General features: G+C 50.7%; 3 protein-coding genes across 7 annotated transcripts in view; 2 read left to right on the top strand and 1 right to left on the bottom strand.

Moving 5' to 3' along the window:
* Positions 1–14,331, top strand: part of FAM117A (family with sequence similarity 117 member A) — a 47,487-nt gene extending 33,156 nt beyond the window's left edge. For both annotated transcript variants that reach the window (XM_066364489.1, XM_066364490.1), the window contains 6 exons: positions 4,399–4,494; positions 6,167–6,277; positions 6,664–6,798; positions 7,901–8,102; positions 9,248–9,398; positions 13,085–14,331. In XM_066364489.1, the coding sequence (XP_066220586.1) occupies positions 4,399–4,494; positions 6,167–6,277; positions 6,664–6,798; positions 7,901–8,102; positions 9,248–9,398; positions 13,085–13,385 (996 nt within the window). In that variant the 3' untranslated portion in view covers positions 13,386–14,331. The remainder of the gene's footprint in view (positions 1–4,398; positions 4,495–6,166; positions 6,278–6,663; positions 6,799–7,900; positions 8,103–9,247; positions 9,399–13,084) is intronic.
* The window catches only part of ABI3 (ABI family member 3), a 523,965-nt gene that overhangs the window by 73,791 nt on the left and 423,095 nt on the right, over positions 1–27,079 (bottom strand). The gene's annotated exons all lie outside the window — the stretch shown is intronic.
* Positions 16,570–24,191, top strand: SLC35B1 (solute carrier family 35 member B1). 2 transcript variants are annotated; one of them, XM_066364485.1, is made up of 9 exons: positions 16,570–16,804; positions 17,488–17,591; positions 18,170–18,300; positions 18,579–18,609; positions 19,568–19,725; positions 20,690–20,816; positions 21,561–21,667; positions 21,826–21,979; positions 23,966–24,191. In XM_066364485.1, the coding sequence occupies exons 1-9, from the start codon at positions 16,599–16,601 to the stop codon at positions 24,016–24,018; spliced, it is 1,071 nt and encodes a 356-aa protein (XP_066220582.1). In that variant the 5' UTR covers positions 16,570–16,598; the 3' UTR covers positions 24,019–24,191. The 2 variants fall into 2 exon arrangements, with proteins under 2 accessions (XP_066220582.1, XP_066220584.1); XM_066364487.1 differs by having other exon boundaries at positions 16,665–16,804; positions 18,195–18,300.

Genomic DNA, 27,079 nt, shown 5'->3' with positions numbered 1-27,079 from the left:
GTGCAGTGGTCAGCAAATTCATTAGTCAGCAGAGCCAAATATCAACAGTACAACGATTGAAATTTATTTTGAGAGCCAAATTTTTTAAACTTAAATTATATAGGTGTGTACATTCCTTATCGAGGTAGCACCCACATGTGGTATTTTGGCCCACACTCAAGGGACCAACCAGGGACCTAGTGTATTAGGTATGTGATGCTGCTGTAACAAATTATCTCAAACTTAGTGAGTTGAAACAACAAATATTTATTCTCTCACAGTACTGGAGGCCAGAAGTCCAAATTCCATTTTCCTGGGCCAAGATCAAGGTGTTGGCAGGGCTACACTCTCTCCAGAGGCTCTCGAGAGATTTATTCCTTGCATCTTTCAGCTTTTGGTGGCTGCCAGTGTTCTCTGGCTTGAGGCCACCTCACTCCAGTCCCTGCTTCCATGGTCACATCGCCTTTCCTTCTCTGTGTGTGTAATCTCCCGCTGTCTCTCTTTCATAAGGACACTTGTAATGGCATTTAATGCCCATTCGAATAATCCAAGATAATCTTTCCACCCTAACTTAATCATATCTGCAAAAACTTGACCACCTAAGGTAACAGTTACAGGCTCCAAGGATTGGGACCTGATACTTTGGGCGACTGTTTTTCAATCTGTCACACCTACTGACCTCATCTCCTACGGCTGTATTTCTGGCTCACTCTGTTCCAGCCGCTCTGACCTCAACCATTCTCAAACGCATCAGCTTGCTCCTGCTTCAGAGCCTTCGTACTTGCTCTTCCTCCGCCTGGACCACTCTGACTTTGGATGCCGATGTGGCTCACTACCTCATCTTCATGTTTTTCTTCAGACAGTACTTTTTCATTGAAGAGTTTTGTAAATTTAGAATTACATCTGGCCTGACCAGGCGGTGGCGCAGTGGATAGAGCGTTGGACTGGGATGCTGAGGACCCAGGTTTGAAACCCTGAGGTCGCTGGCTTGAGCATGGGCTCACCAGCTAGAGTGCAGGGTGAGCTTGGGATCATAGACATGACCCCATCCATGGTCACTGACTTAAGCCCAAGGTCACTGGCTTGAACCCAAGGTCACTGGCTTGAGCAAGGGGTCACTGCCTCAGCTGGAGCCCACCATCAAGACACATGAGAAAGCAATTAACGAACAACTAAAGTGCTGCAACAGGTTGATGCTTCTCATTTCTCTCCCTTCCTCTCTGTCTGTCCCTGTCTCTCTCTCTGTCTCTCTGTCTCTCTCCTAAAAAATAAAAATAAGCCTGACCTGTGGTGGCGCAGCGGAATAAAGCGTCGACCTGGGACACTGAGGTTGCCGGTTCGAAACCCTGGGCTTGCCTGGTCAAGGCACATATGGGAGTTGATGCTTCCTGCTCCTCCCCTTTCTCTCTCTCTCTCCCTTCTCTCTAAAAATCAATAAATAAAATATTTAAAAATAAAAAAAAATAAAATAAAAATAAAATAAAATCATTTCTGTTCCCTCTTCCCTAGCCCTGCCCCACCCTAGCATTCCCAGCTACTTTCTTTGGTGTATTTTTCTCTTTAGTTCTTACCATTGTTTAAACTGTGTCCCCAACTAGAACATAAACTCAAAGGGGATGAGCATTTTTGTTGTTTTGTGCACTGTAGTGTCCTCAGCATTTTGAACAGTAACTGACGTACAGTTTGCATTCGGTAGCTGTTTGTTGAATGCATGAATGTGTGTAGCCTGAACCCATCTGAGGAGACACAGAGCAAAGGAGCAGTGAGCATGAGGTGGACAAGTTAAGGAAGTCACCCTAATGGGCAGGCTGGGAAGAGTTAGTAGGGCGAGCCATCTTAGATGGGGAGACCAGGCTTAGGGGTCAGGGGCAAGGTAAGAAAAAGGAGCTGGGTTTGCCTGGGTAGGACAGGGAGCCAAGTCTGGAGAGGAGAGCCGCTGGGATGGACGGTGAGAGGGTGAGATGGATGGGCAGGGTGGGTGTTGAGGCAGAGCGACGGCCTTGGGAGCCTGGTGTACACAGAGTAGGCGGTAGCTGCTGGAAGATGTAGCAGAGCGGGGTGGGGGCAGGGGTTGAGAGAGGAGAGGATCCTTGCTGCTGCAAATTTTTACATCCTTTCTAAACTGCAGCGTGAGCCCACATTGCTCCTTCCACCCCCTCACTATCTCAGAAGAAAGAAGGCAGTTGAAGGGTTTGCCAGGGGTGCTAGTAGACGCAGTGGCAGCCTTACTGGCTGTTTTTCCCTCTCACCACCCACGAGTGAGTACAGAATCTTCCTGGAGGAGAGGAATGGGCTTTTTCATCACCTTAGCTTTTGTCATCCCTCCTCCATAGCCTAGGACACCTTTCCAGGGACACAGGCTGGCGTGGGACTCAGCATGTGGATTATCAGAGCAGTCGTCTATGGGTTGGCTTTGGAGCCCTGGAAGGAGGAGCATTTGTGCATCTGCTGGGCCAAGGGGCTGTGGGAGCGGGGGACTTCTCCTCACTTTTCAGTCTGTGCAGCAGTTCTTCTGAGGTCTGTCAGCTGACTGTGGTTCAGAGACATGCAGGCATTTGGAAGTAGACAGCTGCTTGGCTTCTATAGACTGTCAGAGCAGCTTCACCTTGAGGACTTGAGGGTATGGGCGTGGAGGGGTGCTGCCAGCCCTTCTCCTGCAGGGGGCGCTGTGGGGGGACGTGTCTGCTGGTGTCCCTGTGGTACTAGCCTCAGGGAAGGAAGTGGGGCAGCTGGCTCACCCTGGCTATCTCAGCCCAGTGAAGTTCCTGTGGGGGGGCTGCTGGGAGAGGGGAGGGCCAGGAGCCTCAGCCCCCCGCGGCCCCTCTCCATTGCAGCTGTCACACGGGAAGCCTGCTCCCACAGTCCCACTCCGACTGCCCTGCTGAGCACTTCTTAGCAGCTGTTGGGTGTTGAATTGTTGGTTTTCTCTCTTTTCCTCCCCCTTTCTGTTTGCAGCAACCTCTCGGGGGAGGTCAGCAGATATGTTGGAGGAGACTGTTCCCAAGCCCTCATGGTTTTGGCAGCTTGTGCAAAGAAGCTAGAGAGGAACTGGTTCCACTGGCGCGTTCCCCCGGGCCCTCCCTGGGAATGGGAGTAGCGATGGTGGTGGGAGGGATCTCATGCCGCATGCATGCTTGGAGCCAACAGCTTCCTCCTTCCGGTGGGGGCTCAGGAAGTGGGCCTACAAATTCCCCCTACCTCCATCTTGGCCCAGCTCTGTCTTCTCTGCAGCGGGGGAGGGAGGCCCACAGACTGACAACTCTGTTCTCACAAGGAGTGGAGCAGGGCCCCGGAGAAGGAGCTGTGGTGAAGCCAAGCGGGGTCAGGGGTCAGGGCTGAGCTTGGACTTCTGACTCCCTCCTTTCTAACAATGTCCCTTCCCCTGTGAGTTCAGGAGGGCTCCCAGCACTTACTCTGTGTACAGGGGGATCCCGGAATAAGCTTGAGGCACTGCTCTGCACAGATGTCTTCTGCTTCTGTCCCAGGTAGAAGGAAGGGGAGCGCTGTTGACGTGCTTTACCAATTAATGGTTTCCTAATAGAGTCTTGTCTAATAACTTGGTGTTTTGTTTTGTTTGACTTTATATCTTTTTTAATGAGAGGAAGAGAGGTAGAGAGAGGCACACACACAAACAGGAAGGAAGAGAGATGAGAAGCATCAACTCACAGTTGTGGCACCTTAGTTGTTCATTGATTGCTTTCTCATATGTGCTTTGACTGAAGAGGCTCAAGCCATGCCAGTGACCCCTTGCTCAAGCCACTGACCTTGAGCTTCAAACTAGCAACCTTTGGGCTCAAGCCAGGAACCCTGGGGTCTTGTCTATGATTCCACCCTCAAGCCAGTGACCCCACGCTCTAGCTAGTGAGCCTGAACTCCAGCCATGAGTCTGTGCTCAAGCTGGTGACCCCGGGGTTTCGAACCAGGGATCTCAGCGTCCCAGGTTGATGCTCTATCCACTGCGCCACCACCAGTCAGGCAAGTAACTTGTTTTCATTAGGTTCCCAGGAACCGTGGGCCTGTGCTGGGCACATAGAGGTACAAGAATTGAGGATGCTAGTGGGCCCCTGACCGTGTGCTCTTTTGGAGCTGGTGGGGACAGGGAGGGCGATGCTGGTGCTCACCATCAGGGAGCACCTGGGAGAGCGGGGCCTGTCGTCCGTGCATAAAAGTCATGAGAACAGAGAGCAGGTTGGCCATACTGGCTCCTCAGGGAAGGCTTCCTGGAGGAAGGTGATTGGGAAAGAGGAGGTGCAAGTGAAGACGCCCGAAAGAATACCAGCGGCCTACAGTATTGAGGAGATTGGTGAGCAGATGAGAGAAGACTTCAGAGAGCCACTGCCTCTGTCCTGGGAACGGTCTCTCTTTCCCCTGCGTCTGCCTGAGAAGCTGCTCTGTCTCACTGGGTTCCTCTCCTTGCAGACCCCCCTGTCCTGGCAAGAGCTTGAAGGTGAGCGGGCCAGCTCCTGTACACATAAGCGCTCCGCGTCCTGGGGTAGCACAGACCACCGCAAAGAGGTAACTACCCCCTTTGGCTTCCTAGCCAGAGTAGCGGCCTCTTGTCTATGCCCAGCCCCATGGAGGCACCAGCTCCAAGGTGGGCTCACTCTTCCAATCTCATTTTCCTCGACCGAGCCTTTTCCTAATGAGATGGCTCCTTCGCAGCTGCCTCCCAGCTGCCTGGTGGCCGGGCCTGTGGAGCCAAGACCCTCCTGCCAGCAGGGCTTGGCCGGTGACTGCTGGCGCCCTTCAGCAGCCAAGCACAGGGTGGGAGCCGCCATTGTTCTCCCTTTCCTTTGAGGTTGGATCCAGATAAGTGGTTCAGACTGGAGATAGACAGGGAGGGAGTTGCGGGGCACTGGCAAGCCCCAGCCCCATGTTCTGCTTAACTATTCACCCAGCTGTATTTAAAAGAAGAGAATGATAGTCACTGTTCCTCAGCACTTTTTACTAGCCTTTCTTTCTCTCAGGAGGGTTCCCGGGTTCCCAAACCCCTTCCATCTGCCATGCTGGGGGGCCCCTCGATGGGGCCAGCTTTCCAGGAGTCACCTTTGACCTCTTTACAGGAAGAGTCATTTCTGCCCTCTTGGCTGCAAGAACAGAGAAAAAATATGAAATGTTTAAGGCTAGTGGAAAATAAAAAGTATTTAAAATTTGTAATTATAAGAGCAGGAAAGTTATTTACACTAAGTGTGGAGTCATGGTTGAATGATCCCCAATAGCAAATCTAAAAGCACTTTCTTTCTGGCAGTAGTCATATATTGCATGGCTGTGGCAGCAGATCTACCCTCTGAATTCCACTTATTTAGGCTCATATTTAATAGCTCTGCATCTCCTGAGCACTTGCCAGCTGAGGCAAGTAAGTCCAGAATTCCAAATGTGATGGGGATAATATTCAAAATTGTGATGATAATCCCTAATTGTCACAGGAATGGAAATCTGATATTCCTTCTATAGAGCTTGCTCCTTGCTCAGTGCAGTCTGCTTTAAAGTGGGGGGAGGGAGGGGAATCCTGACATCCTGGTCCCCGGGCCTTGGAGTTAGCTGTGAATGTACTTTGGGGAATGAATTAAAAAACACCATTTTGCATTTCTATTAATAGAGTAGTACTCCTTGCCTTTGGAATCTGTGAAAAGACCAGAATGGTTTCAGTGTCACATATTTTTAAATTTGGGGGGAATTGATTCTTCCGTGGAATACATGGTAATTCAAAGAAATCAAATCTAGTTAAAAAGGTGCCCAGCTGGCCCAGCGAAGCTATCATCACAGTTTGGAACCACTGCGGTATCTGAGATGGGAGAGCAACTGTCATCTCCCTTTTGTGCATTTTCATGGGCCTCTGGCAGGAGCCACGCCTGGAAGGAGGGACGCAGTGCCTTTCAGCTCTCCTTCACCTGCCCCCCCTCCCTCTCTCCCTCTCTCCCTCTCCCCCTCTCCCTCTCTCCCTCTCCCCCTCTCCCCCTCTCCCCCTCTCCCCCTCTCCCCCTATCCCACTCTTTCCCTCTCCCCCTCTCCCCCTCTCCCCCTCTCCCCCTCTCCCCCTCTCCCCCTCTCCCCCTCTCCCCCTCTCCCCCCTCTCCCCCTCTCCCTCTCTCCCTCTCTCTCCCTCTCTCCCTCTCTCTCCCTCTCTCCCTCTCTCTCCCTCTCTCCCTCTCTCCCTCTCCCTCTCTCCCTCTCTCTGGGCCACCAGATTACCAAGTTGAAGCTCCAGCTGCAGAGGACAAAGCTCAGCCGCAGCGGGAAAGAGAAGGAGCGGGGCTGCCCACTCCAGGGGGACCATGCTGTGCGGGGAACGCTGAAGGTATGTCCCCACAAGCCCCCCAAGCCTCCCCCCACTTTGTCATCCTCCGTGGCACCCTCCCCCACCATGTGGGTGCTCAGCTGAAGCTTTCGTGCAAACTTGGACTTGGTGAATGGCAGTGGAGGTGAGGTGCTTCCTCCTGTTCAGAATTTCTCCTCCACGCTCACCCCCTGTGTTGTTGAGGCCTTGCTGCTGCAGCCTTTCAAAGCGTCCTCCGGGCCTCTCAGAGCTCTCACTTCTGGAGCAAGCCCCACTGACGGGACGCAGTACAATCCATAACCGTCCCCAGACCCTCCTTGACTCGCCTGGCTTTGCTGTGCAGACATGACCGTCACCCCGTGGGGCTTGGTGGGTTTCATTGAGCGCTCCCTTTGCTTCCTCCACAGGCGTCCCCTGCCAGCTTCCCCTCAGGGTCCCCTGTCCTTCGCCTCAGCCCCTGCCTGCACAGGAGCCTGGAAGGACTCAACCAGGAGCTGGAGGAGGTGTTCGTGCAGGAGCAGGGGGAGGAGGAGCTGCTGCGGGTGAGTGGGCCGCGCCCTGGCCGCGCTGGCTGGCGGCGGCAGGCCGAGTCTGGACGCCGGGCCATGGGCAGTGGGGCTCTGCTCTCTGGGCTCACAGGCTGCGGCTGCAGCTGCAGAGTGACATGCAGATACCAACCTGCCGAGGGAACACGGATTGCGTTTATTAGATCAAGCCGCAGGGACAGTAGAGCTGGCTGGTGGCTGGTGTGACTAGGGCAGGCTTTATGGTGGTGGGTCGACAGGAGAAACAGGGATTAGCAGAGAGAAGAGTCACGGAGGGAGGAATGAATGAAACATTGTCTTCAAAGCACCAGCTTACTGTCCCCACACACTTGGCACCAATATTGTCACCTGTTCTCAGTGGAAGCTACCCCATTGCCTGTGTGAGCACTGCCCTCCACCTCTTCCTGGTGACACACATGTATCCTTCTTGCCCGTTGCCCCTGTGCGGCCTTCCTCTGCCCCACTCCTGGGCAGAATTATTAGTTACCTCTTCTGCAGCCTCAGGCACATTTTTACATGGATGCCATACAATTGGGGAATGCCAGTTGGGCAGTATTAATACAATCCTAGTGGATATATACCTCTCACGATTTACTTAGTGGTGGATTTTAAATTTGCTTATATGTAGGATTGTATACCCACCCAAACACATGTACACAATTTGGTAAGCTGTGGGTACAAGGACAAGTGAATGTGAAAAGGGGCGAGGGGTTCACATGATGGTGGGCTGCATACTTGTCTTACAGTGGCCCACAGCGCTCCAGTGTCCTGGTGGCCGGCACATAGAGGGCCCCTGCCCTCGGGAAGCTTACAGCCTGGGTGGTGACACACTCAGAAACTATTCAAATAAATATATGATTATAAATTGGGCTGTAAATGCTATGAAGGAAAAGAACAAATTGCTAGGGGAGAACTAGGAGGGGATTGCCCTTAGATTGGGGTGGGAGGGTGGGAAAGCAGGACTGGAGAAAATGGTGTCCTGTTGTCACCGTGTGTTATGAATCAGAGGATAAGATCAAGGGCACAGGGGGGACCCTGAGGGTCCCTGTAAGCCTGAAGAGGCCGACGTGAGAGTCATTGCCCTCCCTTTCCCTGGCAGATCCTTGATATTCCTGATGGGCACCGCGCCCCAGCTCCCCCCCAGAGTAGCAGCTGTGACCACCCCCTCCTCCTCCTGGAGCCTGGCAACCTTTCCAGCTCGCCCTCCATGCCCCTGGCATCCCCCCAGCCTTCTGGCCAAACTGGCCGCGAGGAACACCGGGGTGCGCTCGAGGAGCTGGCGTCCGTCCCCAGCGACAAGGGTAAGTGTGGAGGCCCACGCAGCAGGGCCACTCGGGGTACAGGGCTGTCTCCATTCCCTTTCCTGCCTCTAATCAATTTCAGGCCTGCCATTTTTCTATACATTTGCCAGCTAACTAGAGTATCCTTATGAGTCATCTTTATTCCATACTTTATACCAGCTCATAGTTCTTGATATTGATTGTGATTTATAATTTACATAAAGATCCACACTCATACTTTTATTTAATTTTCACTGTAATCCAAGGAAGCACTCCCTCCTCTCCCCATTTTTGACTGGAAAGCCCTTGAGTCTATTCAGGTGTCTGCTGCACCCATTACCAGCAATAGGTCTCAAGGTGGTTGTAAATTATATAAAACAAGAGAAAGTGTCCAGGGTCACCTGGTTTGACCCAGATGGACACCCAAGCTTTCTGACTCCAAATCTCTGCTTTCTGCTGTGCTCCGGCCACATCATGGACAGGACGAGCTAAGAGCCCTGCTCACGTTATAAAGCACTGTTGCCCTCACCGCCTCATTTGATTCTCACAGCAACCCCATGAGGCAGGCTGGCCAAAGGCGTGATTTAACAATACGAAGAGGTAAATAGAGCATAGTTTAATAAGGAATAAATGTGAGATAAATACAGATAAAGTCAATATTTGCAAAGTACATTCACTGTGTAGGAAGCAAGAGGAATTTTATCCCACAAGTGGGGTTGAGTAGAGATTGCTTCTCTGAGTCAGTGCAGGAGCTATTCCTGGAGGGGGGGCTGGGCTGCCAAGGCTGGGGGAGGAGGAGCTGTGCTGGGGAAGCAGGCAGGGCGCAGTCCCGGAAGAAGGCAGGGAGACAGGAGTTCGGATTCCTTCAGGTCTGAGACTTGAAGTTCCAATGTCCTCTATCTCCTGGGAATACAGAATTGATATTAGACCTGATTTTTCCATCATTCCGACCATATCTTTATTATCCTGTGTAACAGGATATTTTTATATTGTTGTAAGCTGCCCCAAAGATCTTTTAAGGTAGAGCACAGACACACCACCTGGATTGGCACGACCCCGGCCCCCAGCTTACCGTGCCCCAGCCTCTTCCCTGCACTTGGGCCTGCGTGGAGGAGTGGGGAGAGCCTTCCTTCAGCTCCGCTGGACTCGGCCTTGCTCTGTTGCAGCCTCCTCTCCAGGCCACCCGGCCTTCCTTGAAGACGGCAGCCCATCTCCAGTCCTTGCCTTTGCCGCCTCCCCTCGGCCCAATCACAGCTACGTCTTCAAACGGGAGCCCCCGGAAGGCTGTGAGAGAGTGCGTGTGTTCGAAGAGGCCACGTGAGTACCTGGGGGGAGGGCAGAGGGGTTAGCCCTGGGCTGTCCCACCTGACAGCCCTGCTCCAGTCTCGGACTCGCTCGTCCGGGAGGCACTGTCAACTTCAGATGATTGGTATTGCAGACTTTCCCTGATCAAACTTGTTGACATTACCTACTGTGAGCACTTAAATCTTTGCTTATCATGTCTCCATAGAAACCTGCTCTCTGCCCACTTGCCAGCCACAGCCCAGCGGGAGCTGGAAAGGAAAGAGCTCTGAAACCTAAACCCTTTGTTTCTTCTATTTTTCCCCCCTCCCTGGGGAAGGTGTGAGAATTTGCTAGACCATAATCTGAGAGAGAGAATATATCAGTAGTTCTCTTCAGGCAGAGAGGAGAAGTGTCTCGTCCCCACTGGAGGGGTGGGGAACCTGAACAGTGTTCTGATTGCCTCTGAGTCAGGTCTTCACCCTGCAGCTGCACTGGTTCAAGTGTCATGAAGGTCCAGACAGAAATTTCCAGTTCTTACAAGTACAGACTGTGGGATATTCCCATATTCCCAAACCCAACTGGACAATCAGAAGCTGTTCTTATTCTTCCCGTTACCAGAGAGAATTGAGAGCTGACCTCTCCCCATGCCTATACAGCCAGCCCCCATACTAGGCACCCTGAGAGCCTATTTCTTTCTTTTTTTTTTTTTGTATTTTTCTGAAGCTGGAAACGGGGAGGCAGTCAGACAGACACCCGCATGCGCCCGACCAGGATCCACCCGGCACGCCCACCAGGGGGCGACGCTCTGCCCACCAGGGGGCAATGCTCTGCCCATCCGGGGTGTCGCTCTGTTGCGACCAGAGCCATTTTAGCACCTGAGGCAGAGGCCATGGAGCCATCCTTAGCGCCTGGGCCAACTTTTTGCTCCAGTGGAGCCTTGGCTGCGGGAGGGAAAGAGAGAGACAGAGAGGAAGGAGAGGGGGAGGGGTGGAGAAGCAGATGGGTGCTTCTCCTGTGTGCCCTGGCCGGGAATCGAACCCAGGACTCCTGCACGCCAGGCCAATGCTCTACCATTGAGCCAACCGGCCAGGGCCAAGAGCCTATTTCATTTGCCCTCCGCCCCCCCCCCACCCAGCTTTAATATTCCCCAAGGCAGATTCACCGTGGAAGTTGTGGTTTCCATGGCAGTCAGGAAGTTTAGTCATGGTATGTGAGTGGACATTTATCTGGGACAAGGTGTGTGGCCTTGAGGGCTTCATTTGCATCTCAGGTAAGGGAGAGGACAAGCCATGGCAGCAGCAGGAGGACAGCTATAACCCAGAGCAGGAGTTAAGGAGAAAGCCTAGCCACCAGGGTGTTTCTCACACCATCACAGTTGCCTGGTTTCTCTCCAGAACCCGGGGCCTCTGGGGTGATGTGGAGACGAGAGGCCGGACTGTGTAGCGAACTCTGGACTCCTGTGTCCCTCTCCGGTCCACGGTATAGCTGAGTACAACCTGGAATTGCTTGTGGAAACTAGATGGTTGCTTGCTTGATTCTTTTGTAGACTCAATGTCGGAAGAGGTCTTAAAGTCATCTCATCTAGATTCCTGCACCCATGTCACCCTTTAAGCGAGGTGCTGATCCGTCACTCACTTAACATATCCCGGGATAGAAATTCTCAGCTCGTTGGGGTCTCCTCGTTGTGTCAGCTTTCTTACTGGGAAGTTCTTGTGTTTAGTGGTTCTTTTGCCTCATTTTCCTCTTTCTAGATGCTGACCCTGTGAGATGGCCTGAATTTCCCAGGAAGGGAATTGGGCTGTTCAGGGTCATGCTGGTTGCCGTCATGTCCCTCAAACATTGCTTGGTCTGTGGGTCACCTTCCTCACACGTGCATGCACACACACACGAAACATTCCCTCTACCTGCCTACTCCCAATCCCTCCATAAAGTAAGACCCTTTTAATCCCTGCTCGCTCAAGGGACACCTTGCCATTGTGGAGTCCTCTGGGACCCAGCTCTCCACTTCCTTCCAGCTCTTACTCTGTGCCAACCTCTGCCCCTTCCGTACACCTTGCTCTTCTTCCTGGGTTTGGACTTCTCAGAATCTACAGTGAAAATGGTAGCCAACTTATCAAGCTGTACATGAGTGCGTTTTTCTGTATACATGTCAGACTTCAAGAAAAAGGCAGTCGATGGGAACCGCAGTCGATGGGAACCGTTGGCACAGGGTCCCCCCCTTCCTACCCACTTTGTCTTCTCATCCAGATCCTCACAACCAGTGCTTCTCAGGCGGTCTCACCCTTGAAACACGGTCATACACTTCCTTTTCATGTAAGGATTCCCTGTCCTGGAACTCTGACCTGTCCTCCTTTTATCCCTCCATTTCCCCAACACAGTCAGGAGAGTAAGGGTGGTCTTTCCACGTTCAAGGTGAGACAGTTCAGGCCAAGAGCTCAGAGTGATTTAGAACCTAGGTTTCCTGATGAGGTCTGGCTGCCTTTCTCACCCAAGCACTGCCAGACCCGACCCCGCTTAGCTTTCGACACCAGACGAGGTGCTGTGTTCAGGTGATATGGCTGTAGACCTGGCTGCCTTTCTCACCCAAGCACTGCCAGACCCGACCCCGCTTAGCTTTCGGCACCAGACGAAGTGCTGTGTTCAGGTGACATGGCTGTAGACTTGGCTGCCTTTCTCATCCAAGCACTGTCCAGACCGACCCTGCTTAGCTTTCGGCACCAGACGAGGTGCTGCGTTCAGGGGACATGGCTGTAGACTTGGCTGCCTTTCTCATCCAAGCACTGTCCAGACCGACCCTGCTTAGCTTCCGACACCAGACGAGGTGCTGCGTTCAGGTGACAGGGCTGTAGACTTGGCTGCCTTTCTCACAGTGGTTGCTATTTTTCCCTCCCAGTGAAGATTTTTAAAACCACTCCTTCCCAATGTGCTCAAGAATGATTCTTTTTTTATATAGTTTTTTTTTTTAGATTTTATTTATTCATTTTTAGAAAGAAAAGAGAGGAGAAAGAGAGAGAAGGGGGGAGGCGCAGGAAGCATTGACTGTCATATGTACCTTGACCAGGCAAGCCCAGGGTTTCGAACTAACGACTTCAGCATTCCAGGTTGACGCTTTATCCACTGTGCCACCACAGGCCAGGCAAGAATGAGATTCTTTAGGCTAGTAGATTTCAATAGGGGACAGGTTTTACCCCCAGAGGACATTTGGCAATGTCAGAAGACATTTTTGGTTGTCACAGCTTGGGGGGAGGGGGTCAGGTGCTACTGGGACCTAGTGAATAGGGGCCAGACATGCCATTAAACATCCTGCAATTCACAGGCCAGCCCCCCACAACCAGGAATTACTCAGCCCAAAATGTCACTAGTGCTGAAGCTGAGAAATCCTGCTTTAGATTGTGAAGTGTCTTAGAAAGTCATTTGCCTGGATCTCTGCTCTCTTTTTTCTGCCCCCAAAACACTGTTCACTGACAAAATCTCCCAAGTTAAAAGATCCCTTAGTCTCTTCTAGAATCATATTGTCAGGAAGTTCTCCTTCCTGTCTAGCTCCAATCCTCATCCTGTTTGGGGACCCAGCTCCTCTACTCCCCCCACACTGGGAAATCTCTCATCTCTTCTCACTGGTTGTTTCTGTGTGTGTGTGTGTGTGTGTGTGTGTGTGTGTGTGTGTGTGTGTGTGTGTTTACACATGTGTATATCTGTGTGTTTCTTTTTCCATCCTCCAGGTCTCCAGATCCTGACCTGGTCTTCCTGACTTCCTGTCCTGACAAGAACAAAGTCCATTTCAACCCGACCGGCTCAGCCTTCTGCCCTGTCAGCTTGATGAAGCCCCTCTTCCCCAGCATGGGCTTCATCTTCCGTAACTGCCCCTCAAGCCCGGGGTCCCCCCTTCCTCCCGCCAGCCCCAGGCTACCACCTCGGAAGGATCCAGAGGCCCCCAAGGCCTCCATGCTGCCATTCGAGCCATGGCAGCACACCCCGCCATCAGAAGAGCCCGTGCTTTTCCAGAGCTCCCTGGTGGTCTGAGCCCCCTGCCCCAACACTTTACCGTGGAGACCAGTGCCTTGGTGGCAGGCCCCTCCCTAGGTCCACCGAGGTGGGGATAAAGGAGCCTTTCCCTCTCGGCCTTCGAGCACTTTCACTTATTGTGTCAAAGCCCTGGGTCCTCTTTCTGATGGACACCCTCCCCTCCAAATGAGAGGGGACCTGCCTTCTCCACTAGCAGCTGGGCAGCTCACAAGTCACACCTGTGTTCTTGCCACCTCTCTCACTTGGTGGGAAACTCACTGAGAAGGTCTTGGGTCCCCCACTACTGGGTGTGAGTCCAAAGGACTGTGTTTGGGGTCCTTGTCCTTGTCATGGAGCAGGCTGGCTGTGATCAGTGGAGAGGAGACACCACAGATTCCTTTCCCTCTCCTCTGCAGACACAGACGGGGAGACCCAAAGATAAGATACCCCCGTCCTCTCAGCCTCCGTCCCCGGGCTTCCCTCTGGTTGGAGGAGCTGACCAAAGCGCCCTAAAAGGCCACGACACTTGACCAATCCAGCTGTTGGCAGAGGGGGAACCTAGTGTTTTCCCAAGTGGCATTTTCATCTCGCTTTCATCCTGACTAAGATTGTCTTAAGCAGCAGCCCAGCCTGCCCAGCCCCAGGTGGGTAGTGGGGGGAGGGAGAGCTGGCATTCCTCCAGGTGTCAAATGGCAACTCTATACCCTCCACCTGCCCCAGGACTGGGTTGGATTAGAAAAATGCCTATTTTTCTTGTATCGATGTAGAAACTCTATTTTCTCCCAAAGACACTATTTTTGCAGCTGTTTGAAGTTTGTATATTTTCCGTACTGCAGAGCTTCACAAAACTGAAGAAGAATGTTACTGTTCAAGTTTTCTTATCCTGTGTTTAGTTTAGAAGTTGTATTTTTTTTTTTTTGCAGATCTTGGTGTTAATAGACCAAATAAATAAGTATTCCCAGCAGATTGAGGTTCTGTTCAATATTTTGGGGGGTGAGGGGGTGGGATGGAGAGTGAGAGTATTGTATTATATTGATCACTTCACCCTTCATAAGGAGCCTTTAATTAACACCTAATGAATGATGCTGACGAACCGAGTCCCTGTCCTCAAGCCACCAGGCTGGGATTCTTTCCATGGGCACATAAGCAGCGGACCCACTGAAAGGCTGCCCAGAAAGAGGAGTGTGGTGGGGGAGCGGGGAACGAGTTATCCTCGAGGGAGTCTGGAAAGGCGCCCTAGGGAGGGTGGGTTGCAGAGAGGAAATGAGGGTGGCCAGTGGGAGACAGTTTGACACTGTGGGTGCCCCTTGACTAGTAGAAAAAACTGTTCTTGTCTTTTTGCTGCCTCTCAGCAATGACAGTGCCACACCTGTAAGAGCTCTTAGGCTTTTGGTGGAAATAGGAATAACCATCCCAACATCCTGATGGTGCTTTGCGATTTACAAAGCATTGTTTTAAAAGACGTTAATTTCCATTGTATGGATGAAAAGTTGACTACCCCAAGGGCAGTCATAACTATCTGAAAGACCTCAAGACAAACTCCTAAGGCAGCTATCCCAACTAAGATTCATTGGTTTGGTATGCATCAGATAACCCTGTTAGGTGCTTGCATAAAATGTCACTGAAATATTACAACAACCCAATGAGAGATGTGATAAATCCCACTGTACTTCTGAAGGAAGGACAGAAACATTGAATAACAGATACAATGCTGGGACTGGGAACCAGAGCACTTGAATCCACTACCCGTACTTCTAACCACAGCACTCTCCACCTGTTATTCCCATTAATTTCAGGTGAGGGAACTTGACTCAGGTGTGAATTGTTTCAAATCCCAACTGGTGAAAAGGCAGAGCTGGGAACTGGAACCCAGGTCTCTCACCCAGCTACTGCAGTGCGGTGCAATCACTGACTGATTCGTGGACGAGACACTGGGCAAGGGCGAATGTGTGGGGGTCCCTCCTCCCTCACTAGTATAGTAGAGAGAGGGGGTTGAGGACAGACTTCATATTCTATCCTTACCCCTCCCCCTGAAAGATATTTGGCCTACTCCCCAAAGCCTTAATGAGTCAGGCCCAGAGTGATGGGTGTGGTGCTGCCCTGAGTTTCCTTCCTCTGCCCGAGGCTGTGCCAAAGGAGCAGGCTGCTAGAAGGGGAGAAGGAGCCTCTACCCAAACAGCAGCCCAGAGTGCAGTCAAGTGGGGCTCTGGGGTGGGTAGTGAGAAGACCTGGGGTTAGTCTTGTCCTAGTTCTTGGTATCAGCAGGTGGATGTCCAACACCTGGATAAAGGAGGGTGGTCCTACCAGGGGCTCAGTAATAAAGAATCTGGAGGGCAGCAGGAAGATCTGCCGCATGGTTGGCAAGTTGCAAGGCCCTGAAGAAAACTCACTTCAGTAACCGTCCGTTTACACCTCTGAAATGTGAGGAAATAAGATTAGGGTTGAGAAAGTAATGACAAATAATACTTTAAACTTGCACAGCACACTTTACAGCTTATAAAACACTTCCACAAACAGCTCATTTGATCCTCAGAACAGGCAAGAGGTGACAAGGTGGCTATTACTAATTATTTATTCCTAGTTTACAAACAGAAAACTGTGGCTCAGAATTCAGGCGTCATGCGTAGGTTGCCCTGCCTTTAAGTGAAGGAACTTACTTAGGCAAGAGCCCAGCTGCCTTTAAAAGCCTAGCGAAATGCTTTAGGCGGAGAATCGCTCTTAAAAGCCATACCTTGAAAGTTCTGTAAAGGGGCTAGAGTCGCTGATGCAAGGCAGCGGCTAGGGGGCGCTAAGGCTCCACTAAGAGTTTCCTGACGTTAGGACCCAGTAGAAGCTTGAAGACCGACCGGGGAAAAGACTATTTGATTTTCCCAGCCACCCGCATCCCCCTCCTCCCCGCCCACCTGTCTGTCTTCACAGCACAGCCAATCGGTGACCTCCACATCCTTAGACATCATCATTCTGCGTCCGCGTAACTCCTAGGTCACCCAGTTGAGCTCCGGGTTGCAGTTGTCCTCGGAGTTGCCTGATCGGAAAATCTCAAGAGCAAGACACTAAACTCAAGACAGCTGGCTTCCTTAGCCACCAGGGACAAAGCCAAGGTCTCAGAGCAAATTTCCTTTCCTTTGAAGCGGTTTCTGGTTCTGAGGAGTTTCCCCCTCGGCGGCCCTGAGCTGGCATTTCTGGCGGTGGCTGTTGGGCCCTGCAGAGCGGCGGTCGCATGCAGCTCCTATGAGGCCCCTGTCGCCGGTCGGCGATGTCCGGCTGGAACTATCGCCGCCGCTGCCGCTGCAGGCTGTGAGCGGGTCTCCGGTAGGGTCGTCTGGGCGTCTCATGGCCGCTAGCAGCTCCCTGGTGCCCGACCGGCTGCGCCTGCCGCTCTGCTTCCTCGGCGTCTTTGTCTGCTATTTCTACTATGGGATCCTGCAGGAAAAGATGTGAGCGAATCCTCGGGGTCGGAAAGCAGACATTCCCTGCTGTCCCGTCCACAGCCCGTGGCCGGGGTCGTGGTCTTCACGCCCCTGTCCTTGGTTCCCTCTTGCCCTCCCGCCCTTCCAGCACCCCGACACCTTTGCAGCGCGGGTCAGCCTCCCCAGATTTCCAAAACGCGAAAGTGGGTTTTTGGGTTCTCGGGACCTGGTGATTTTTCTTTCCTCAGTTGCTTTTTTCCCTTGCTGGTTCTGAGGGTCTGGGTTTTACAAGCTGAGACTTACATACCCAAACAGGTTTCCGTGACCTGTGGCGGTTCCTCTTTGGAACTCCCAGATACTTTCAGACAGCTGACTCTTTCTCCCTCGGTCTTGCTGCTGTAGCCCATAATATCCCTTCTGCTGCCGGCGTACTTCGTTTCAGTGGCTAATTTTCTACGTTTCTTCTAACTCCATCCTTTACGGATATTCTTGTCCTAGGCTACGGGATTAACAGGCTGGGATGTCAAGTTTCTAAATACAAAAGAATTCGACCGCTTTTGTAAATGAGCCTGGTGATCCTTACCAAACTCTTCCTACATCCAGAGAGACAAGAATAACTTCAAAGCTTTCAGTGGCTCTGGACAGACTAGATGACACTGAAGGAAATATACTGATTTCTCTCCTTTGTTTTTTATGCACTTGATTTCTAGAACAAGAGGAAAGTACGGGGAGGGAGCCAAGCAGGAGACATTCACTTTTGCCTTAACTTTGGTCTTCATCCAATGTGTGATCAATGCTTTGTTTGCCAAGATCTGTGAGTACCTAGATAGTAATCTGTTATGTGCCCCCTTCCCCTTTGTGTCCTGGGCATTAGGCAGTGATCCAGCCTTAAGATCTAAATATTAAAATCCCCACCCTCTTTAGCACTTCACATGGCCTCCCTGTTTAATCTATAAAACTCATGGCTTTGGAACAGAGTAAAACCTTATTTCTTTAAATTAGGCCAACAGAGTCAGAATTGGGCAGAGAATGGGTCTTCTGTGTTTCAGATCCCCGTTGAGAATCCATAAATAAATGTCTTTTATCCCTTTGATTTTTCTTTATGTGTCAGCTTCAAGCCTGTTTTGAGTTTTCTCTCTGTTCTCTGGGGGCTAGCAGCAAGCTAACTAGTTCCTTGAACTGAATGAGTGCCCCAGCCCTGCCCTGCATGTGAAGTGATCTTGTGTTAGGCTTAGGTGGGATTGGAGAGTTGAATAATCTACAGAGATTTCACAGCAACAGAACGGAAATTGCTTGTGACAGACAAGTTGCCTTGGTGGGGCCTCAACGATGCTCAGTGCTCTATTCTTGGCCCACCAGTTTTCTCTTGTCTGTATTTTTGTCTTCTCCCAGTGATCCAGTTTTTTGACACTGCCAGGGTGGATCGTACTCGAGGTTGGCTCTATGCTGCCTGTTCTATCTCCTATCTGGGTGCCATGGTCTCCAGCAACTCAGCACTACAGTTTGTCAACTACCCAACTCAGGTGAAACCTCAGGGTGGGATGAGGGTTGGCTCAGGAGTTATTTGAAAAGGACTAAGGATTCTTCCTTTGGGTCTGTGAAATAAAAAGGGAGTGTGTTTGAGAATTGTAGAGTGCAAAGGACCATAGATCTGAGGTTTAGCAGTGGTGGGTTGGCCCAGATAGACTGCTTTCTGAAGTTCTGGTCTCTGGTGCAGGCCCACATTTACTCAACGCAGCACCTAACATAGTACCTGACACATCACAGATGCTCAGAAATTATTTGCTGAATTTAATTTCAGGTCCTTGGTAAATCCTGCAAACCAATTCCAGGTAAGCAAAAGAAGATGGTCTTCCATCTTCCATCCTCACTCTTTCGATAATAAGCTTTCACTTCCTCTGCCTGAGCTCTGTGTCCCTTTAGGCTTCATCCTCTCATCCTACTATCTTCAGGGACTTCTTCCATTGCTTCTCCCTCCCATCCCATCATCTCTGTCAATTCCAGGGGTGTTGGGTATGCATAAGCTGGGAGCTAGAAGCTTCAACGTGGCCATTTTAGTGTCCTTGTGTTTACATTGCTGTTAGACACCCTGAATCCCATTTTAGTCATCAGTTCCTTTCTCTCAACTTTTTTTTTTTTTTTTTTTTTGTATTTTTCCGAAGCTGGAAACGGGGAGAGACAGTCAGACAGACTCCCGCATGCGCCCGACCGGGATCCACCCGGCACGCCCACCAGGGGCGACGCTCTGCCCCTCCGGGGTGTCGCTCTGTCGCGACCAGAGCCACTCTAGCGCCTGGGGCAGAGGCCAAGGAGCCATCCCCAGCGCTCGGGCCATCTTTGCTCCAATGGAGCCTCGCTGTGGGAGGGGAAGAGAGAGACAGAGAGGAAGGAGAGGGGGAGGGGTGGAGAAGCAGATGGGTGCTTCTCCTGTGTGCCCTGGGCTGGAATCGAACCCGGGACCCCTGCACGCCAGGCCGACGCTCTACCACTGAGCCAACCGGCCAGGGCTCTCTCAACTTTTTACTCTTTCTCACTATGTCCACCTTTGCCCTGTTCCTTCCTGGACCTTTCACCTTGATCCTCTACCTTTTCCCTGCCTGGTCCTCTGTTCACCCTGTTGCTCAATCTTCTCTATCTAGGTGCCAGCTCACACCCTCCTCTTATCCTCTCTATGCCTATCTTCTTGGACATTCTTTTCTCCCATTAGTCTTTGCTTGGCTCCTAAGAGGAGGGTGTTGGGTTTATCAGTGCCTACAGATGCCTGAATTTTCCACTCTCTCTTCCCTATAGTCATGCTCCTTGGAGTGACCCTCTTGAAAAAGAAGTACCCAATGGCCAAGTACCTGTGTGTCTTACTAATTGTGGCTGGAGTGGCCCTTTTCTTGTACAAACCCAAGAAAGTGGTTGGGATGGAAGAACACACAGTAGGCTATGGAGAACTGCTCCTGGTATGTGGTCCTGGGGGCAAAGACAGCCTTTTCCAGTAATCTCAACCAAGGAGAAACCCCACCCAGACAGGCAAAAGGCCAGTTATATGTCTTGAGAGAGGTTGTGGTGTTCCTTGTTCCTGTTTCTGGTCTTTGTCTCTTGCTACATGGTCCTGGCTATGCTAAGGCCGTAGTGGGAAGCCTGAAATATTTAACTCCAGCTCAGCTTGCCTGTGGAAGGGCTGACTCTGAGGCCTGTGTGTAAATGCTCACAGAGATCTGAGAGCACAGAGTGAAGGAATAGTGTGTCTCTCATTGTGGCTTTCTGGGAGCTGAAAATAATATTGTAGTAGCTATTGCTTCTGTGTATTTAGGCACTGTCCCAAGTGTTTTGCATACCAATTGATTAGTTCTTACAACAGTAACCTCATAACATCGATAATATTATCTCCATTTTACAGATGAAGAAACTAAAAGAGAGGTTAAGTCACTTGCCCATGGTCACATGACTGTTACATGGCAATTAATAGCCAACACTGCCCAGGATTCTAACCCAGGCAATGTGACCGCAGAATCAAGTCTCTCGAGCTCTGTCCTCCATGCTGGGAGGCTAACATGCTGGGAACAGATTTTTCTCTCTCCAGCTTTAATGGAAGACTGTGTGTGGCTCACCACCACCTGTCGTAGGTCCCTGCACACTAGGTTCCAAGGCATCGTATCAGAAAGTATTATGCTTCCCTGCCCTGTGATGACTACATTACAACCGTGTAGCTAAGATTGCCTGTCATCCTAGTGCCTGGGGGGACGAGGGAGCATGCGTGGTCTTTCCCCATCCTCCACCCATGACCGAATGGCAGCATTTTTTTCTGAGGACTGTCTTAAGGCAACAGCTTTCTGAGAAATCTCAGAAAGGTGAGAGTCCTATGCCCTGGGTTAGGGAGGGGCACTGTTGGCCTCACTGCAAGCTGCACCCTTCCTTTGCCAGTTATTATCTCTGACCCTGGATGGACTGACAGGTGTGTCCCAGGACCACATGCGGGCTCATTACCAGACAGGCTCCAACCACATGATGTTGAACATTAACCTCTGGTCGACATTGCTGCTCGGAGCTGGTAAGGAGCAATCTGCTGTTCTTTCCCTGCAGCACCAGAGGGCACACTGCCCTGTTCCACTTGGTCTCTGGTTCAGTTGCCAGTTGCTAACTTTGCCCATGCCAAAGTCCTGCCTGGACTCTTAAGATGCCCTGATGTCCAGGCCCCTGAGAGTTGTCCTGGAGAACCCTTCACCGGCAGGCTCTGCTTGCTCTGTGTTCCTGGCGCAGTCTGGGGTGTGCTGTGCCAGGTAACACGGGAGGCACACGGCAGTAGAACAGAGGGGTACCTCGGAACTCACCCTCTTCTGAGGGAGGTAAGACGTTGGATGGAGTGTTTACTAAACAGTTCGAAAGTGAATATGTTTGCTTTTAAATCAGTGCTTCATAAACTTTTTCCAAATCTGGGCACATGTAGGAAGTATTTTTTGTATAGCACGCTGGGTTAGCAGAGGAGGCCATGGATGCCTGGAGGTGACCACTGTTGGGGGTTGCCTTGAACGAGGGATGTATGGGTCAGCTCTCCACAGTATCTGCTTTGAGTCACTTTTGCAGAATTAACTAATTAACTTTTCAAGCCTTTCTTGGAAGAGACTAGTTTCCCTAATCAAGAAAATAGGAAAAGGCTGCCTGATGGGACAGTAAAAGCTCCTTCCACACGTTTCCCCTGCTCCACCCCCTTTCAGAGCGCGTGGGCGGGCCACGTGCGGGTGTAGGCCAGGGTGCTGCGCGCAGATGCACCCTTCATGTGGACATTTCCTCCTAGGAATCCTGTCCACCGGGGAGCTCTGGGAGTTCTTGAGCTTTGCTGAAAGGTACCCTGCCATCATCTCTAACATCCTGCTCTTTGGCCTAACCAGCGCCCTGGGTCAGGTCAGTGCCCGGAGAGGGGTGGCGCGGCTTCCCTGAGAGACTGGCCAGGCTGGGAGAAGAGGGGTGGCGGGGTTAGGCCTCATAGTCCATTTCAGACTCCTGACCTTAGGGCAGACGCCCAAGGAGCAGCCTGACCCTGCCTTGCTCTGTCTGTCTAGAGCTTCATCTTCATGACCGTTGTATATTTCGGTCCCCTGACCTGCTCTATCATCACCACGACTCGGAAGTTCTTTACCATTTTGGCCTCTGTGATCCTCTTCGCCAACCCCATCAGCCCCATGCAGTGGGCGGGCACCGTGCTTGTGTTCTTGGGTAAGTTCCATCCAAAACAGGTCTTCTGAGCCACGCAGAGATGGTGACAGAGCTTTGTTTTTTATTTTTCCTCTAAATTTTACTTATATATTTATGAACTTATTTATTTTATTTTTTCCGAGAGAGACAGAGAGGGACAGACAGGCAGGAAGGGAGAGAAATGAGAAGCATCAATTCTTCGTTGTGGCACCTTAATTGTTTATGGATTGCTTTCTCATATGTGCCTTGACCAGGAGGCTTTAGCAGAGCAAGTGACCCCTTGTTCAAGCTAATGACCTTGGGCTCAAGCCAGCGACCGTGGGGTCATGTTTGTGATCCCACACTCCAGCTGGCGACCTTGAGGTTTCAAACCTGGATCCTCTGTGTCCCAATCTGATGCTCTATCTACTGCGCCACGGCCTCGTCAGGCGAAATTATTTATTTTAGAGAAAAAAATTTTGATATAAAATGTAGTTGTCATACAATAGTATATTCAAATGTACAGTCTAATGATCCGACATCTTTATACTTGATGATGTGATCACCACAGTAAGTCTAGTAATAATCTGTCACCATGCCAAGTCATTACAATATTATTGCCTATATTCCCTATTCTGTGCACTACCTCTGTGGCTGATTTATTTTATAGATGGAAGGTGGTTCCTCTTACTCCCCTTCACCTTTTTCATCCATCCTCCCTGCCACCCCACCCCCTTTGGCAACCATCAGTTTCTTCTTTGGTTCTAGAGTCTGTATTGTTTGTTTATTTTGTTTATTTAGATTCCACATATAAGTGAAATTGTTCAGTATTTGCCTTTCTCTGACTTATTTTACTTAGCATAACACCCTCTAGGTCCATCCATGTTGTCACAAATGGCAAGATTTCATTCTCTTTTTATCACTGAGTAGTATTCTGCGTGTGTGTATAGCACATCTCCCTTATCCTTCATCTACTGATGGACACCTAGTTGCTTCCCTGTCTTGACTGTTGTAAATAATCTTGCAGTGAACATAAATTTTTTTGAATTAGTGTTCTCATTCCCTTTGGATAATTACCTAGAAGTAGAATTCCTGGGTTATGAGGAAACTTTTTTTTAAAAGAGAAAGGGAGCCTGGCCTCTGGTGGTGCCGTGGGTCAAGGATCGACCTGGAACGCTGAGGTCACCAGTTTGGAACCCTGGGCTTGCCTGGTCAAGGCACGCACAACAAGCAAGCAAAGAACAACTAATGGGAAGCAACTATGAGTTGATACTTCTTGCTCCACACTGTCCCATCTCTTTCTGTAAAATCAATAAATAAAATCTTAAGAAAGAAAGCATTACCTTTCATACAGACTTCCCAATTAATGAGCATTTCCTTTTAGTGATTTCCTTCCAGTGACTCAGGTTTCCCCAGATACTGAGCAGGGTACAGTTATTGTGCTTGTATGGATGAGCTGAGAGAACAAGCTTAGAATTTTTTTTTTTTTTTTTTTTTTAGCTAGAGAGAAAGGAAGGGAGAGAGATGAGGAGCATCAACTTGTAGTTGTGTCATTCTAGTTCACTGATTGTTTCTCATATGTGCCCTGACTGGGGGGGGGGGGGGGGGGCTCCAGCCAAGCCAGCAACCTTGGGCTTCAAACCAGAGACCATGGGATCATATCTATGATCCCATACTCAAGTTGGTGACCTTAGGGTTTCAAACCTGGGACCTCAGCATCCCAGTTCAACAATCTATCCACTGTGCCACCACTAGTCAGGCAAGCTTAGAAATTTTGACTCTTAGTTTCTTTCAGTCTTGCTGATATATATATATATATGTGTATGTAATTATCAGTATCTTGGTGATTTTTTTCATTTGTGCCATTCTATTTTCTCTGACTATATTCTATAAAACCCATGTTTGGAGACTAGTTTCACTTAAAACCCCAATTTGGAGAACCAATGCTGACCTTTTCTTTTCCCCCAAAATCGTTGGTAGGTTTTATTTTCCTCCATAATGCTCAGCTCATTTTCTCCCTTTTTATAGGTCTTGGTCTCGATGCCAAGTTCGGGAAAGTAGCCAAGAAGACATCCCACTAGGAAGAGAGACTACCTCCACTGCAAGAATATTAAATTATTATCTCAAATAGTGCTATCTCTTGGGAAAATGGACACATTAGGGATAAAGGACTGGGTTCTAGTCTGTTTATGTGTTTGTTTTTTTTATTTTAAAGGAAGCAAAGTTACATATTAAAAAAATTGGATTTTAACGAGACGGTTGTCAGTTTCTATTCTTGCTGACCTGGAGCACAGCCTATCGCAAAGGAAGAAAGAGAAGGAGGAGGCAGAGCTTGCGCTCAGTGCCCAGACTGCTTCCCCTCGGGCGTGGGTGCCCCGGTCGGGGGGCTGATTGCTTCAGAGCCTGCCCATCGTGGGGGGGGGGGGGGACTTGGACAGATTGTGTAGTTGTGCCTGCGTCCTCCATTCCCACAGGTGAGGGTCTCAATGTGCCAGCACAGGTGACTGTTTTAGAGCCATAGAATGTGGAGTCACTTTCTCTCCTAAAGCTCCGGTGGGCAAATATTTCTCTAAGAAACTAGATCTGTTCACTCCTCAGGAAACTTCTCTTGAGGTTGAGGTAAACTGAGTCAGAGCCTGTGTCTGCTCCTGTTTTCACTTTCCCACTGCTGCCCCTTTAACCAAAGCTTACCTGAAATTGGAAACTCAGTGGAAAAGTCATGAACAGCTCTGGAAGGTCTGATTCCCTCTCCTCTCTGTCTTCTCAGTCTGCCTGGTCCCTTCCTGGGGAGGTTGGATTAATCCTCCCTATTCCCCTTCCCCCTTCAGCTGCTAGAGCATTGCAGTCCTCTGCCATCCTGGCTGCACCAGGGTGTCGCCATGCCAGCTTCTGTCTGTTGAAAAGGGATGCTGGCGGAAGGCATGGTGGCTGAGGGCTGGCACAGCGCCGCTCTTGTGTGTTCTGGGTGGCAGTGGGGGGATAAGGCGGAGCATGGAGCAGAGCCACCTGCCCACTGCTGCCTTCGGAGTTGGAAATCACAGTCCTCCGGGACCACACTTTACACATGAAAGTGCATTTCCACCAGCTGCAACTTTCTCTCCATCTGTTAAGCAGCCCCGGCCCCTGAGCGCTCCAGATGGGAGCCCAGCCTCCTTCCTGAGCCTGCCTTGCCACCCCCCGCCCAGCCTTTCAAGCCCTGCCTCAGCCGTGCTCATCTCCCTCTCCAGGGGCCCAGGTGTTGCTGCTGCTCTGCCTGTGCAGGCCCTCGCTCCTTTTGAACTACTCGACAGAAGAGGTATATGTGCATCTGGCTGAACTTCCTTCCTTCACCCCTTTCCCTGCTGTTTTTCCACCCTGAAAGTTGTATCAATTAGCTCTTTCTCTATTGGACTGAGGATAGTTCTTCCAAATGGTCCTCTCTTGTGTATTGGTTAGGTAGAGCATGTTACCAGGGCCGGGGGGCCTACCGTTTTAACTAGAGACGTTTTCCCACCTATCAGACCAATCCCCTCAACCCCTGCCATTTCCAACCAGCTGTCCCAGACATGGCTAATACTAGGCACCAAGAGCAAGACCAAATTTTCAACAATTCAGCGTGGCTCTGCTGATACTAAACAAGCATATCCTACCAATGATGGGCTAGGAGCCCAGCTCTGGTAGGTTCCTTCGGTCCCCTGTCCATTCACCTGACACACTTCCTTCTGCGTGCCCCATACTGCGAATACACGGGGCGTTCAGAGTGGAGTAGGACCAGTCCTTGCCCTTTAAGGGGGTTCATAGTTTAATAGAAGGGTAAAAGTCACCGTACCTCAGACATTCGGGGGTAGCAGGGAAGGTGCCTGGGCAAGGTGAGGCTTGAGCTGGAGAGAGTGGGAAGATGAAAGAAGGAGGAATGAGCTTTGGCTCCACTGCCAAGTAGAGAATGGGGTTTGAAACTGCCTGGCTTCTCCCCATTCTGCCTCCAATCAGTTCAGTGAGAGCTCTTTCAGCTCAACTGGAAGAAATACAGTTGGAAATACGTTAGCTGCCAGTGTGTTCGGGGTGGTGCACTTACAGGGTCCCAGGACCTGAGAGCGCCAGGTTAGACTCCAGTCGGTAACACTCTTAGGTTATAATAGGGCTGATAAATGTGAAATACCAGACAAGTTCAAACAGAAGGATTGTTGATCCCTAACCCTGGGTGGCCTGATGCTTCGGGTTTCTCAAGATCAAAGGACTTGCATGTGTAGTTAATTCTCAGCTATGTGTAGAAGGGAGGGAACCAGCACAGATTTCCAAACGCCGTTCTTGGTCTGGGGTGTATTGGACTTAACGTCTATTTTGGCCCAACCATCAGGTCTGCGTCCTCAGCTGTTTGTGCTTGGGCTCGTGGTAGAGTGGCTTTTCCATGTCCTGGACACCTCTTAGCCTAGGGCAAGGGGAGTGACCTACAGATGTGACTGGGGGTAGAACCATGGGGAAGGCTATCTGGAATTAAACATTAGAAGAAAGAAAATTATACGTTGTATTCCAAGGATTTAAAGGGGCAGGAATTAGACACTAGCTACTCTTTAAAGTGAGGAATTTAGGACTGGATGGTGTGTTTCCTCGCAGCCCTGAGACGCCCTTGTGAGGACCAAGCAAGCATCTGCATCTTTTAGAAATGGAAACCAAGTTAGGGCAGGTGGGGCGACCCGCGGAAGGCCTCTGGGCATGTCCCTGCCATATTCGCTGGCACTCCAGGCCCCCCGAGCTCCAGTCGTACCTTGGACCCCTGCCTTCTGAGGGAGAGGAGCGGGCTCTGCAGTCTGTCTGATCCTGCTTGACAGTGGAACAGTTTGCACATTTTATGAGTGGTGCTGGTCACTTTCCCCGGATAGCCTGGCAGAGAAACTGTCCTCTCTGTGGGATCATTTGGCCCTTCCCACTGAGAACACACCAGCTGTCTTTAGGAGCAGTCATCTTGTATTGATTCAGCTCCTCCTTCCCCAACACATTTTGGTCTGTGACATTCTATCCTTACTGCACTCCTGGGGAGAGCCTGTGCCAGGAACAAGTCTCCCCATATTTGGAATAGGAGCCAGGAGTGCATCAGCTGAAGGTCACAGGAGTCTGGGAGGGCAAGGCCCCAAAGTGGGTCACCATGTACCACAGAGCAGGTCA

Source organism: Saccopteryx leptura, chromosome 2, assembly GCF_036850995.1.
Source record: "Saccopteryx leptura isolate mSacLep1 chromosome 2, mSacLep1_pri_phased_curated, whole genome shotgun sequence".
Taxonomy (NCBI): domain Eukaryota; kingdom Metazoa; phylum Chordata; class Mammalia; order Chiroptera; family Emballonuridae; genus Saccopteryx; species Saccopteryx leptura.
This window is presented reverse-complemented; position numbering and strand designations above follow the sequence as displayed.